Raw genomic sequence first — 16,389 nt, 5'->3', positions numbered from 1 at the left:
ATATACCAAGTAGTAGTTACCTTACAGAATACTTACACTGTATGTCCAACACATGAGGGTATCTCATCTCCTTTTCCAAAGCAGGGTGCCTCACAATACAAGTTATACGTCTTCCTCTTGCAAATCGTGTAGGGACAATCATATACTGACTTACAACTGTCACCGTTTCATTTGGAAACAAAGTAGAGCTGGATTCCATTTCACCAAGACCTCCCTCCCAGTCAATCTCCGCAGCAGGTTTTCCAGTGGCTGCTGTACAAGTGGCTGCTATTGTCCGATTTGCACCATCTATTAGAGGGCTTGGTCCTTTTGTTAAGCTCACAACAGGTTCAACTAGGGAGGGGAAAAAAAAACCACACCCTAATTTAATCAAGACTCCACATCTTTGAAACTGTTGCTACGTAAGAGTTACACAAGATCTAAGCCATTTGCAAAAGCCCATGTTAATAAGATACCCTAGAAATAAGATCATGTCACACATCAGAGATATTAGCTCTACAGAGCTTTGTCCACTCATTAAAGTTTAATGTTGCTCATTCATTGTATTTAATGCACTGACAGGGAATTCCGACACGGTTAGGTTCAAAATTACAGTGCTCCAGTTGCACTGTCTGACCACAGACAGCTGAAGATATTAGGTTGAAACTACACCATGATTTTAGAAAAAGCTTGCATCCTGCTACACTGTCAAGCATCATAGTTAAAGTATTAATCTATATTGTCAGTTTGTGTCACTTCAAAGCTACTTAATTCAGTGTTTTAACACCTGACATTAAGAGTTTAAGCTCCTGTTGATCAGTACAACAATATAAATCAATTCTATGCTGAAAAGGACAGTTAATCTCTAAAAAAGTATTTTATTATATATCCACATACATTATATATAAAATCTATTATGTACACACATATACATAATATACACATAGTTTTTAGATAAAATTTGTATGGTTTTGATATGCAAAATTTTAGAGGCTTAGAGAACAGACTTTCTTCTAAAAGAAATCGAGTTCCTGATGTACAAGTCTACCGTTGAGGGCCATAGACTGAAAGAAAAGCTTTTACAAAAAATTTCCTTCTTATTTAAGAAATCTGTTTTGGCCCTGTACAAGACATTTGGCCCTGCAACAAGACACGTTGCAGCCTAAGTCAGGAATACCATCTGGTGCTTCAGATGCAAAGGTTTTGCTTCTTAGGATGGCCCATTTCTACCATCAATACTAGAAGATAGAAGTTTCCCAGTAGTATACTAGCCTATTACATAATCCCTGTCTTTGATCTAATGAGACTATCTAGTCCTCTGAAGTGAAGTCATCGCTACACACCATAATGCTACAGAATCCACCTCACTGGACCAGTCCTCACTGATTGCAGAGACAACTCTTGCAACTTCTGTGCCTTTCAGTATCCTATAAGAAAAAGTTTAGTTCATGGAATTTCTTTCCAAGGAGCTGAAGCTGACCTACATATCTTGAAATGAAATAGAGCACAGTTCACAATATCTGGCAAGATACTTCAACTACCTACACTTTTAAGAGATAACTGGGTAACAAGTGTTTTCAGCTTGAGTGAATTCAATGCTACAATCAGTTTTTGATTGTTTTCTGCTCAGTCTAACACTGCTCTTGTCTGAAGAAGGCAGTTTATTATTTGCTCAATTACACTAAAAGTAAAGGCAACTACTAAATTGATAACTTTATAAAAATATGTTGTTTCTGTTCTATGCTTAGAAGTGCTTAAAGAATGTACCTCATTACCACATTGAAGGTTAGTTGTTTGGGCAAATACTGAGAGTGGATTAGTTTCTACTTTGTTTCTCTGAACACCTACCCTCTGGATTTGTTAGTGACCCTACTGTAAATAAAGCAACAGCAGGGTTTTTCCACCAAGTCCTATGGTCACTCTTCTAGATTTGAAGTATCTCTTAACACAGCTTCTTTCAAAGTTTAATTCCCTGCTCTCCAACACTAGGAACAACTAAAACTTTCTGCAGTAAGCTTGGATATTTGATTGATGTACATACGAAGCATCGTATCTTCTGGAAAAAGGCTTTAAAACCTAGTATGGAGAACTTGTTATTATATAGCTTTGTTATTTAACCCACAGTTTGGTTTCCTCCATTTAACATAAACATTACCATCTTGTACGCCCCAAATCACTAGCAGTAGCCTTTTCAATAGCATCTATAGTATTACTGAAATGCAGAAATAAACACACAAATTTACATTTAGCCTTACAAGCATAGAGATACCAATTTCTGCTGTAGCACACCCCCCCGATCTCCATCGGAGTGAAATCAATTAAATTAGCAGCTATCATTAGCTTTTCATGCCAGAACTTATAGACCCAAGTCATTTCAGCTAGAAATAAAGTTTCATATATTCTATTCCTTTGAATTTTCCTCAAAATAAAGTGAGTACAACTCCAGAATTTTTCCTCTACCCCTCTGTGAAGGGATACATAAATCAGCAAGAGGTCTTAACTAAGGTAGCAGAGATTGCCAGACCCAAAGCAGACTACTCGGTGTGCTGCTTCACTTAGTGAGCTTTTAGAAAAAAATGTCTTCACATATTAAGTGACAGTAGTCAGAGAACAGGATATCAACTCATTTAAAAAGTCTAGTTTCTCCTAAGATTATCATTATTAGTAAAGAAAAAAATCATGCTTTGCTTTCTCAAGTAATACCTGAAATTTGTGAAACTGGTCAGTTTCAGTTCATTGTGTAAGTCTTAGTTTTACACTTGTCAAAGACACAAGGCTGAACTATTTAAAACTACTCAACTTCATAAAATATACTTATTCCCAGTCCAGTGTGTTTTGGTGCTTGTTTTATTATACTTCACAAATGGTTAGGCTTCTACTGTCACATCTTCCCATAAATCGTGATTCTCGGACCACACACCAACTACAAGATAACTGAGTAACAACATGCTAAAAAGTGGAAAGCAACTGTTGTTATGATCTTATTTCTATAGTCTATCCCTCAGGATTACTTTGTCCCAGCAACTGAAGCAAAACCAGCAGAAACCCAGTTACTCATTCCATAGCCTTTCTAGCTGTTTCACTCACAGATAAAGATAAACATCTTGTGAACAAATCCCTAATTACAAAGGGCCATTGGCATCTACCTCTCACATAGGGAAACAGTTTTACTGTTTTCAACTTGGAAAAAAGATTGCCCAAAGCAGAGGATTTGAAGAGGTTTTTTTGTGATGTTTTGGCTGGCTTTTTTGTTTTTGTTTTTTTGGAACACGTAACTTCTATATACACAGATTCTTGTAGCAGTCCTCTTTTGTCCCTGGACCATTCAGTGTGCCATGTGAATCACACTGAAGCATGCTCCGCAGACTTTCATTGCTCACAGTGGTGGTGGGGACACATGAAGGAGGTTGGGAAAGCATTAGAGAAGCTGCTTCATTCACTCAGTAGAAACACTACACTCTATTCAGGTCAAATGAAAAAGGTGGTGGGGACAACGCTTAGTTTGGCAATGGAAACCACCAATCCCACAAAGATCCAAAAGCAGAAGGGACCTGCTTCCACAATGTAAGATTTCAAGGGCAGTGGCAGTTTCCCCCCATCCCCTTTAAATAATTGATAGAGTAGACAACCTCTGTCCATTCAGTCAGTGTATCCAGAGGTCAGCATGCATGGATTATCTCATTCATTTATCTTAGTGGAATAATGACACAAATTCAAAGCAATGTTACAGTATGAATATTTGAGTTAGAAGAAATGGTCACTCCAGTATGGAAGCTAGACATGCAGCTGTTTAGGAAGTCTCAACTAATTTGGCACATCTGTGCTAGCCTTTTTACTGATTCATGACCATTATGTAATTTAACCCTACTTTCTCTAGGCATCACCTTATATTCACGTGGACAAGGACAGATCTTTTGTTAGTCGTGACTTACATTTCTTTATAGAGAAACAACATAATAAAGCATTCAGAAAACAAAGAGCCTGAAATCCTACTGCATTAAGTTTCCAGGCCTCAAAGTTTCTTCTTGGTTTTAAGTACTTCATATGCCTTTTTCAACTGCTTCTGTTAGTTTTAAAACTAATTTTCTTCTGCCACTGTGCGCAGGAGGTCTGGACAAAATTGGCATGATTACAACACAAACAGTATTATTTCCACTTACCATTAAATTGACTAATTCCTTGGCAACAGAATGACACTGGGAATTGTGAGCCCCTTCATTCCAACTGACATTTACTTGAATAATGTCTTTCCAAAACTGTATTTCTAGTTTTTATTTTCTCTCCCCTCAAAACCAGCAGCTTTATATTTCTGTGTGACTTATCCTGCCCACTAATTAATCCTTTGGGTTTCTTTGTTTTGTTGTTATTTTTTTTAATAACAGTAAGTTCACTAATTTATCTGCTTGATACTTATTCTTGGCCTGGGGTACTTAAGAATGTGTACATCTCATCAACTACAACTTCTCAAACACCATTACTTTATTAGAACTGTCTGAGAGGATCCATGTGCCGTAATGTCTGACATGCATCTTCCTTTAATTCCTTATTGTAAGAATTTCTACAGTAGCATGTCTGGGATCTATTAGTGGTGACAGACCATTTGCTATTCTCATCTGTGCAGCTCTTGTTCTTCACTTGTAGCACTGGTAAGAGCTAGCCTGCCGAAGAACAAGATCTACTTTATCAATACCTATGCTGAGAAATCTAGCTTAGCAAGACAGTAGGAGTCAAAGTGAACCAAGTGTTTAAAACAGTCATGTACAGCGTTCAAGCTAGTGACATAAAATTACATAAGCTCTGCAAGCTATCCTATCACACACCATCTCTTCTGCCTTCAAACACCATTTCATCCAGTTTAGTCATCATCTTAAGCAATTGCTTGACATACAATTCTTTGCACTTTTTTCCCCCTAGTTTAACAAGGTAAGGTTGAAGAACCAAAGTTCTACACAAGATCAATATATCTCTCACTCAAACAGCATTTTCATATTTTCACTGTCTTTTACAGTGCATTTCCTCAAGACAACATGAAGCACTAACCAAACTGGGAGTGAGCAAAGTCACCAAACATGCTAAGTCTGTTAAGCTTAAGTAGTCTAAGACAGAGGTTCTAAATACAGTCTTAACTGATAAGTGGACTGTAGCTAAATACAGGACATTTTATCCTATAGTTATTTTTTCTTCCATTTGTCCTCAGTGTCTCTGCCTTACAGTGTACAAGCATCTACTACAAGATTAAGTTAAGTATGCCCACTACACATAGGAAGGAAACTAATTCTTTGCTAAATAGGAACAGACAGGGACTAGGAAAAAAGGCAATGCTGCTTGGACTGGAAACAGTTACAGCCTTAGGACATGAACTTTTCTCTCCTCACTCAAGGGAAAGTGTTTTAGAACAGTGGGAGAATGCAGTCAGAATAAAGCTGATTTTAAGTTACATCAGGTTTTAAACTTTGATTGGAATTACTCCATGTCTTCAGAATCTGCTGACCTTGGAACTGCTGAGCTCAGGCCGTTAAAGGTCAGTTATATGCATATTCTGAAAATCTTTACCTCCCCAGTATTTTTACTGTTTAAGTCTAGATGTCAGTGTAGCAAAAAGTTTTCAGAAGGACAGAAAATGCTCTGCTGAGGCTACAGAACATAGATAAGTCCAACAGAGGGTTGGCTACCCAAATGTACATGCAAGCCAAGCAGCTGCTAACTGGGACAGAAAGGCATCTTTGCAATTCAGAGGTTAATACCAAGTCACCAAGAGGCTTACAACTATCCGCAACCATCTACATCATCAACTATGAAAAAAAAAATATGATCGGGACCACCATATGCCTGACATACTTTACCTATTCCAACTGCAATTTTTTTTAATATATATCTTATCAAGCAAGTTGCAGTCCTCCTAGCTTTTCAAGGGTAGAATAATAAACACACAGGCCATATATTTACTTTCCAAGTTCCTCCTCATGTTCTCCATAAACCTGAAATTTGAAGGGCAAAATGGACACAAAACTACTGATGTGATACAAAAAAAGTTATCTTAGAAACAGGAACTGACTAGAAGAGATGAGGGAAAGCAGTAAGAACTTCCCACTGCATGTTGATAAAGCACAAGAGCTGAAACCTGAAGTCAAAAGACTGCTGCAATAGCCACTTGTAGTACAGGCAGATGACAGGTGGAAGAGACCCATAAGGCTACGTGCTTTGTATATCACATAGAACTTCTTTGGTCAAGTTACTTGTTTCAAATTGGATTAAGTCACTTGCTTTGATGCACTTATTTTGCCCCACCTTGTGGTGAAAATCAGTTTACACATTGTGCTACAGCCATATGATTAATCTCATAATATTATAAAGCAGATATCAAATACCATGAAAATACAAAAAACCCACATTAGTTTATAAAAATAGAGGTCATTGAGGACCACCTCAGCTGTATAAAGCATCACTTGATGACTTGCAGTGGATACAGAATTAACTTACTCTATTATAAGAAGGTATAATACTATAAGTAGAGGACAAACGAGTAAGTTTTCAAATTTTAGGATCAAGTAATCATTTTACCACCAACTAAGTCTACCCATGCTTCAGTACTAGTCCTTCATGACAGCAATACTGAACCCTCAACAAGATAGACAAAATTAGTTTGTGAAAAACTGAGTTTATATAAGGCTCACATTGGACTACCCACAACCAGTCAAGGGCTTAAATTGCCTCTTTCGTCTCACTACTCTCATTAGTAGTCTAGGCAGTTTTGCTTCACATTTATACTGTACAAAAACCAGTTTACATCACCAGCCCCAATCAGCTACATTAACTTATCATATTAGCAACAAATTTATGAGGGAATTTAAACAAGATGGTAGCTAAAGCTATGTTTGGCAGCTTCTCCCAGCACACACACAGGTCCCCAGTATCAGTATTGCCAGGTTTAAGTTCTAAAGCACTGTCCAAATGTTTGATTGGCACAATGCCTAAATAGGAACTGCTTATTTATATTTAATATCTGGGGGGGTGGTGGTGGTGGGTGGAAATCAAAGAGCAAGTTCTAAAGAAGCAAGATCCAAAAGAAGCGTCCTCAAAGTCAGAAAGAATACCAAGACATCTGTTATGAAAGACTGGCAAATACATTTTTTGTATTGTCACTGGGTTAAAAGGTAAAATGCAACATATTACTAAGTTTGCAGAATTTCACTTACAAGTTTGTGCTATTAATTTCACCTCCTTTTATAAAGAAGTTGACTTACCTAGTACTGTTACAGTTGTTGATGATTGTGTATTCCCAAGTGGGAATGTAACTGCCTTGCAAATATATTCTCCTGCATCAGAAAAGGTTACATTTTTTAAGATGATTGTTGCATCAGTAAGTGAATAGTTTTTAAATGACACTCTTCCTTGGTATTCTCCTTGAACAGATATTCCATATTCAGGATGATGAACAGCAATAGTCTGTGAAGTTTTACCATGTATCTTCTCCCAAGAAACTTGTGTTATTGTTTCATTTACATCAATTATGCATTTCAGTGCAACCTTCTTCCCCAAAACTGCTGTCACATGTGGATCAACAATTGGTCCAGCTAAGGCACCTAAAACACAAAGCAATCATTAGTCGGTACACAAGAAGGTTATGCCTCTAAGACTTCACATTAAGCCTTCTTCAATAACTAGCTTGCCTTTTTCAGAGAGAATTCCTACTTTCTTCTGAATAACCATATTCTAGCTGATTCACAGCAGTGTGGAAACATCATAAAAGCATGCTTTAAGCAGAAACATCAAAGCTAAGTGTAGATTGACCATTCTTCAGAGAATACTAATAGACAGCTTTCTATAAAAATGACCTGATAATTGTGTAACTGGTATATCAGTCATTGAGAATTTAACTAGATATGAGCATTGTATGTATTCAGATTTACTGAAAAAACAGTAATCAGACATGGTATTTTAGCAGTTTGATTACTGATCCAGAGCATCAGGTAAAAATTTAAGTTGAAAGTAGAAGTAAGCACAGTAATTTAAAAGGTAAGATTCCTAATAAAGATAATTTAAGGAGAAATGCGTAAGTGAAACTTCTACCACTTACCATATGAATAACAACTTAAAAAGCAAAGCAACAATAAAGAACAAATAAAAAACCCCCAAGCCCCACAAATTATGCCATCTTAACAGTGACGGTCAAGAATTCAATTTTAGCTTTGGTATCCTAGTTCCAAAGATATGTACAATTATACATAGACAATCTTTCTGCTACACTGTAGTGTGGTGTTTTCACACTAGATCTTCCTCTATATTAACACAGTAAATATGTAATAATAGGTATAGTCAGTGTTTGCTTAAGATTCAATGTATTTCCATTTAATACCTAAAATACTCTCCACAATAGCAACTACATTCTGAGCTCAGCATTTCACACCACCTCCTTTCAAGAAAGGAAATCTACCAGGACAAAGCAGTTCATTTAACCACAGGTTCAAAATTTCTTTTCCAAACAGATGCTCTAGCAATTTCAATCATTCATCCTCTTGGAGTAAACTAACATGATGAAAAAAAAGAACTAAAGCCTTAGCCCTGTATTTCTTTCTACTGTGTTTAAGTTTTAATAGAGCCATTTCAACTGTTTTGATTTTCTCTTCAGTTACCAATCAGTACTCAAGCTGTTCCTGAGAAAGTTCACCCATGGAACTAGATTGAAGTCTAAATTTTAGTAGCCCTATTTTCACAAGCATGAAGAGGTCATTCAACTGGAGACATTAACCACCTTTTCAGTCAACAAGTTCCCACAAAAGCAAAGCCATGTATACAGGACAAAATTATCTATATGCCTTCATGTAAGAGTCCGTTGTTGAAAGCTTTCCATTTCCCATCAATTGATTTTTTCAGTGTTCAAACCATAACTAAGTTAACCAAGTCACCTAAACAAGTGATTTAAAGATTCAGCTATGGATTTCTTCAGTATAGAACTACCAACTAATGCCAATAATATGAAAACATTAAGTTGCACAAATAAATCAAACTAAGCTAGAACTTTACACCAAGATTGTTGATATGCCAGTCACTAAGAGGGGTTGATGAGGGGAAAAAAATAGCCAGAAAATGCAAACAACTGAATAAATAAGTTTCATAGACAGAATATCTACCATGACTAATCCATGAGCAATGAAAGAACATTTTGTCTAGTCTTCTCATGCCTCTTGAGCCAATATGGAATTCTTGAGATAGACATTGGAAAGAGGGCAACTATTTGAACACTGAAACACGCAGAATTCTGCCCAAACTTTTGTCTCCACTTGCCATTGCTACATTTAAGCATAAAGGTGGAACATTCCTTAAGAAGTATTTAACTATTGCTTTCTACCTTATATCTAAATAAGGGTCACAAGTTACATTTCTGCAATGCATTTTAGAATGTACAGAATATATGTATTCTGCAATGTCATTTAAATAAAGAAAATCACACTTCTGTTCAGAAATCAGCCATTTGCAATATCTAAGTCTACTGAACCTTAACATAATGATCAGCTGTATATAAGTCCAACAAACTTAATACAGAAAAGCCCTACAATTAAACTTACACAAAAGCTGCTCAGACTTCTGGAAAGGTAACAAACTGAATTGGAAAGTCATCCTACACAGGCTGGTTTGTTTCAAATTTTCTTTTTTGACAACTACTTCCAATAATTAGAGGCTTTAGCTAAAAACAACCAGAGTACATTTAAGAAGTCAATATTCAACTAACAGTTAATTCTTTTTCAAGATATGAAAATACTGCATTTTTTCCACCAAGGAATACTTCTAACAGCTCACTTGTCCCACAAGAACATTATTTTCTCACATGAGTTGCATGAATATTTTCATTAGTCAAACTTTTTTATTGCTGCTACACTCAAGATTTAGACTGAACTGAGCAGGCCTCATTTATATACATCCACACACTTGCAGCTATAGAACAATAATCAGTTACATCTTATTGTTCATTTATCTTCTCCAATAAAGGAAGTAGAGCCAACAGATCATTACACCAAATTTTACACATTTATCTCATCTTCTGACACATGTTCAGACTCCAAAGACTAGAAAAACCCCAACTCATCTATACTAATCATTTAACTTGTACTTACATATAGTTTATATAACAGTGTTTATACTCCAAAGGATTTAAAGTTTTAAAAATACTTTAAAGCCCAAGTCAGAACAACCACATCTTTAACTTGCAATAGCATCTCTGTTTTTTATCTTCAGCCAGTTATCATTGCTCAGCAACCAAAAGAATAAATCATCAAGCTAACAGTTCAAACTAGAAAGTTAATTACTATGCTGATATGCAGGGCTCTCCAAGACTCAAGGCTCTAAGAAGTATTTCCTGTGACAGATATTTTCATTTGAGAGTCAATATTTTGCTCAAAGATTGTACCTGAATAATGAGTAACAACTACATGTCTGTTCCAAAATAAAGCTTTAGAGGCTTACAATCCACAAGGTTCTGAAGAATAAGACACTTCAAGGCCACATTATTCATCTTCTTAACTGATCCAAGGTACTAATGCATAGGACACACTGTTTTAATAAAGCCTAGCTCTCCTCCTTTTGAAATCTAATACTGAAATCTGACCTCGTTTGCTTGTGTTTTCACAATATCGAAATCCTTGCTTATCATTCTCAACATCCCTTAAGGAAACCATTTGTATTCACTTACTAACTAACTTCTTAAGGCAAAAACAGCATCATAAAGCTTTCTTACATGTTTCTTTATATTTGACAAAGTTTTCATGGATCTTTTTTACCCTTTGTTTTACACACTTGGAAGACAGGAAAAATAGCTTATGCCTTCCCTCTTATTTCCTCAGTCATGTGTGCTCTGACAGGTCATATATTCCAGCATGCCTTGGAAACATGGAATGAGGTTGTCTCATAACCCGCTTATTGAAGACACTGTCAGATGACGTGCTGGTGGGTTACAATAATTGAGTATCATATTGTGATATGGCACATGATATTGTGATATCTCATTCATTTCAAAGCTTTGTACCTAAATATCATTGAGCCTGTAGAAGTGTTTCAGAAGTTCTTGTCTCTACTAATCAGCCAGACTTCATAGAATCATAGAATGGTTTGGGTTGGAAGGGACCTCAAAGATCATTTAGTTCCAACCCCCCCCCGCCATGGGCAGGGACACCCTCCACTAGACCACATTGCCCAAAGCCTCATCCAACCTGGTCGTAAACACTTCCAGGGATGGGGCATCCATGACTTCTCTTGGTAACCTATTCCAGTGCCTCACCACCCTCTCAGTAAAGAATTTCTTCCTACCATCTAACCAAAATCCACCCTCCTTCAGCTTAAACCCATTACCCCTTGTCCTGTCACTACACTCCCTCATAAACAGTCCCTCTCAGGCTTTCCTGTAGGCCCCTTCAGGTACTGGAAGGCCGCAGTTAGATCTCCCCAGAGCCTTCTTTCCTCCAGGCTGAACAATTCCACCTCTCTCAGCCTGTCCTCATAGGAGAGGTGCTCCAGCCCTCCGATCAGCTTCGTGGCCCTCCTCTGGACTCGCTCCAACAGCTCCATGTCTCTGCTGTACCAGGGCCCCCAGAGCTGGACGCAGTACTCCAGGTGGGGTCTCACAAGAGTGGAGTAGAGGGGCAGGATCACCTCCCTCGACCTGCTGGTCACACCTCTTTTGATCAGCCAACCAGGACACGGTTGGCTTTCTGGGCTGCAAGCGCACACTGCCGGCTCATGTTGAGCTTCTCATCAATCAATACCCCCAAGTCCTTCTCCTCAGGGCTGCTTTCAATCCATTCCCCACCCAGCCTGTAGTTGTGCTTGGGATTGCGCCGACCCACATGCAGGACCTTGCACTTGGCCTTGTTGAACTTCATGCGGTTCCCACTGGCCCACCTCTCCAGCCTATCAAGGTCCCTCTGGATGGCATCCCTTCCCTCCAGCGTGTTGACTGCACCACACAGCTTGGTATCGTCGGCAAACTTGCTGATCATGCACTCGATCCCACTGTACATGTTGCCGACAAAGATGTTAAACAGTGCCGGTCCCAGTACAGACCCCTGAGGCATGCCACTCGTCACCGTTCTCCACTTGGACATTGAGCCGTTGACCACAACTCTTTGAGTGTGACCCTCCAGCCAATTCCTTATCCTCTGAGTGGTCCATCCATCGAATCCCTGTCTCTCCAATTTAGAGACAAGGATGTTGTGCGCGACAGTGTCAAATGCCTTGCACAAGTCCAGGTAGATGATGACAGTTGCCCTTGCCTTATCCACCAATGCTGTAACCCCATCATAGAGGCCACCAAATTTGTCAGGCACGATTTGCCCTTAGTGAAGCCGTGTTGGCTGTCACCAATCACCTCCTTATTTTCCATGAACAGCTCCTTTAATGAAACAGTTCATACTACTGGTCAGATTGCACAGGCAACAGACAGGGGATTTACCTTGTCTGGAGCAGCAAGGGATTATCCAGTATCGTTTCATAAGCAGCCTGGTATTCCTATCTCCAGTACCTTTAGATGGTTCCATTTTAGCTAAGTCCCTATGCACTAATTGATTTTTTGATCACACAGCAATCCAATCCATACTGGTAATACTTCACACATCCAAGTCAATCACAAAACTACCTTGTGTCTAAAGCTAACAGAAGTTAAGCAGGTGGATACTCCTCCTAGCTGATTTACTTGACACATCCATTTTCCAATCTATTTGCAAACAGGCTAATAAGACTCTCAACCTGTTTCACAGATAACACTGTTAGTTGCATGCAGACACTAACAGTCCACATCTCAGCTTCTCAAATTGCAACAGTTCCCCTCTTATCTCTAATTTCAACTGAGAGGACTTTAATAAAGCAGTCATTTACTACTCATGGCTCCACACTTGCTTATTAATACCATGAGATCACTCTACCTCAACTTGAAGTCTTAAAAAAAATTATTTCAAAAGCTGAACAATGGTTATCTCATTTGAGAGCGCAGGGAAGGAAAGCATAAGCTTCTTGTACTAAAAGTTTTGGTAAAACACCTTCCAGAGGAACATAGTTTTGGCCCTTTGAGTTCTGACACCTTCCGCTCCCTCCCCAAAATGAGCTGCAGTGTCTCTTCATTTTCCCACCCATCCTTCACATCACCACACAGACCAGATTTCAAGGTCCAGTACTGCACATGTATCTCAGTCCAAATTGTACAAGCTATTGTTCTATTTCAGATAAACACTAACTTTCATCTTTTCTTCAAAGTTTTTATCAGGTTTACATTGTGTTCGCTACTTCTCCAGTTTCAGACCATTGCAAGGATCTTATACAAAATGGCAAGGCACTTACCATTCTCACTTGTCAAAAAGCAGTTTGAAGAGTAAACATAACAAGAAAATCCCTAAAACTCACTTCTAGCACTAAAAGCCACAGAACTAAGAGCTATCAAATATTGACTGTGATAACAGATGCTGTTCACTAGTAATTCTTAATCAAGCTTCTTTCACTAACTGAAAAAAAATACTGAGTAAATACAGGGTCTTGAAGATATGACCTTCTTAATATAACAAAGGACTCATGCTACAAAATGAGAGTAGTCTCCACACCTCCAGCCTTGTTATTTGTAATAAGTAGCAGATTTAGAGATTTTCTACATGGAACAGCCATGCACAAGGCTAATTACAAAAGCAACCCATTTTGTTACCAGCTATAGAACTGTGACCTGCTTAACAGCACACCACTGGCAAGACCGAAAGACTACACTGACACTTTGCACTAGCTGTCAACTTTTTCCACAAGACAAAGCCAAACTGCAAAAGAGCACAAAACCTGAAGTTCTTCCCAATATCAGCATATTACTCAGCTCATGGGTATATCTGGCCTTTGCCCACAAATGCAGGGAAGAAGAGTTTCAAATCAAGAGCACAACAAGAGCAACAAGAACATCCCATTTTGGTGACAGCAAGTTGCTATGTCAGCAGAACTTCCCATGAAACACTCTTAGGTCAGGCTAAGCATTATTGTTAGGTCAGTTTAACCTTAGCTGACATCAGAAAGCTTAGACCCCTTTCAGCCCTCCCTTCTCCTGCATCAGCACTCATCAGGTACCTAAGAGACTAACCTACAAAACCTTGTTTTCTCCCCAATTCAGCCTTCTGAATTGGCTCATTCCCAGCTCAGTCACAAGTGGCAATGCAACAGAAGCAACAAGAGCATAGCCACACATTCTACGGTTTTTTTACGATTTGTTTAGCTAGAGAATCGAATCACTTAAGAACGCTCCAGAAAACAAGCCTGAAACCTCAACTTGAGACTTTATAAAAATATATGCTTAAATTACTGTGAAGAAGTCAGTGAGTGTCTTGAGTAACAGAGCATGATCAAATTACTGTGTCAAAAAAAGATCAGAACCAAGGAATGGAAGAGGTTCAAGATTGAGTAGTACAAAATGCTTCAACACCAGCTTCCAATTAGAATTGTTAAGCAAATATTTTGTAAAAAACTGCACTTACATCAAAGAGATAGTATTATAACCTGTGTTACAATGCTAGTGCTAGTTTGTCAATGAAGTCTTTGGAAGGAAGTGAGCTGGGAGCAGAAACAGGGCATGAGGTTGGCTTCTATATTTACTAGAGTCAGCTCAAGTTCCCTTTTTTTGTATGGCACCTTTTTTAAAAAAAAACACAAACCAGAGGTATATTATTTCCATCTTAGAAGAGCAATTCTTAAAACCTTGTTCAGTGTTTATCACAACAGTACAGACACATTAAAGCCTACCAGAAGGCAAAAAATTTTGGTGAAATGAGGCGTAGCAATTGATGGTCTGAGCTGAGACTACTGAAATCCTCTTAGCCTTTCTCTGTATTTACCAGCTAACTCAGGCTGCTTTTTCATTTTATTAATGTTCAAGGGACTCAATCTTTTGAATCCAGGTGTCAACTTCACCTGATACCAGAAGGAAACTAGGAACATTATGACAACAATTGTTTAAACATTTCTAGATTTCTCTGATTGCACTGATGTATCATTACTGTGGCTCATACACATTTATCACTGGGAAATGCATCTATTAACTTCTGAATGTTAACCTTCTATGCCTACAAATGGCCCAAAACTGGGTTCCAGTCTTAACTTTATCTAACATGTAAGCAGCATTCCTTTAGGTGACTATAGCCTACATGCTTACAAAGGCTATATTAAGGGGAACATAATTTCTGGTTGAAAATCATAAAAAAGTTGCACAGAAGTAAAATTTCTTAAACAACCTAGAAGTTGAAGACACTGGCCACAAGACCTGGTTGAGTTTTAGAACACATGAAAAGGTCAGTGTCAATTTCAGTACTGTCTCAAGAGTTAACTGTTGCTGAAGCAGGGGATTTACTCAAAACATCAAGCTAAACACACAAATTCTCAGTTAAGTGCTATCATGGGATGTTTTGCAGAATTTAAGTACTTTTAACCTCCACCTGCTGCTTCTAAGGGTAGAGCTGACAACATATCCCACCATTCTACTAAGAGCGTCATGTTACTCAACTCTATTTCCCCACACCTGATGGAAGGGACAGTCAATTATCTTCCTCTAGTTGCTGAATCAACATGTACCTATAGACAGATAGCAAGAAACACTGATACTTGTGGGGAAGGCTACAGCTACCATTCACAAAGTAGCATCCAGGGCCCACAGAGAGAAGATTCATATCATCTGTTAAAAGGTCAGATAATGCAATACTAGACAATACACTCTCATCCTAATACAAATGGGTTAAGATGATTAAGTATGCAAACTTCTATGACACCATAATAAACACTTATCAGCAAGATCAAAGTTTTCATTACAGAAAGCAAGGAAACAGATTGAAAGGAGGTATTTTACTCCAGTGCAACACAAAGTCAAAGAAAAAAGTAGTTAAACTCAGAGTGTGATAATAACATATCTTGAGCCCAACTCATACAGTCATGAGTTGGAGCCTCAAAAGAGCTCCACACCTCTGCACTTGAAGTCAGGCATGGCTGTAACCCACTACTCTTATTTCACAATACTGTTTTCTTCTCATGTTAACTGGTGCTTCTGTTCTAGTTTCACTACCTCCACACAGGGCAGAGACTGTGCCCCTGCATACTTTGCTTCCTACCATGCTGCACAGACCTCTACTATTAAACAGCAGAAAATGAAGTACAATCTAAGAGAATAGAGGAAAGTTTAAAAAAGGTTAGGCTCATGATTCAAATTGAGTTGTGAACGATACTCTTAGAAAGCCAATTTTATAAGGTTAAAGCTTTAAATCTAACTACTTATCAAGAATGTTTACAAAGTCTCATGAACTTTAAAACTATCTGGAATTTCAACTTAAACCGTATTAGCATCACTATCTGTTAACATACGTAGATTATAATGTAGGAGTGTGTAGAACACATAGCAAATTGAGACATTCACAT

General features: G+C 38.2%; 1 protein-coding gene across 3 annotated transcripts in view; it reads right to left on the bottom strand.

Annotated features, from left to right (window-relative positions):
• The window catches only part of NECTIN3 (nectin cell adhesion molecule 3), a 71,637-nt gene that overhangs the window by 34,136 nt on the left and 21,112 nt on the right, over positions 1-16,389 (bottom strand). For all 3 annotated transcript variants that reach the window (XR_012837891.1, XM_075767715.1, XM_075767707.1), the window contains exons 2-3: positions 7,224-7,562; positions 37-333 (exon numbers count right to left, since the gene is read on the bottom strand). Coding sequence is in view for 2 of the 3 variants with exons in the window: in XM_075767715.1 (XP_075623830.1) it covers positions 37-333; positions 7,224-7,562 (636 nt within the window). In the remaining variant the exon portion in view is untranslated. The remainder of the gene's footprint in view (positions 1-36; positions 334-7,223; positions 7,563-16,389) is intronic.

The sequence above is a fragment of the Balearica regulorum genome, chromosome 1 (assembly GCF_011004875.1).
Source record: "Balearica regulorum gibbericeps isolate bBalReg1 chromosome 1, bBalReg1.pri, whole genome shotgun sequence".
NCBI lineage: Eukaryota > Metazoa > Chordata > Aves > Gruiformes > Gruidae > Balearica > Balearica regulorum.
This window is presented reverse-complemented; position numbering and strand designations above follow the sequence as displayed.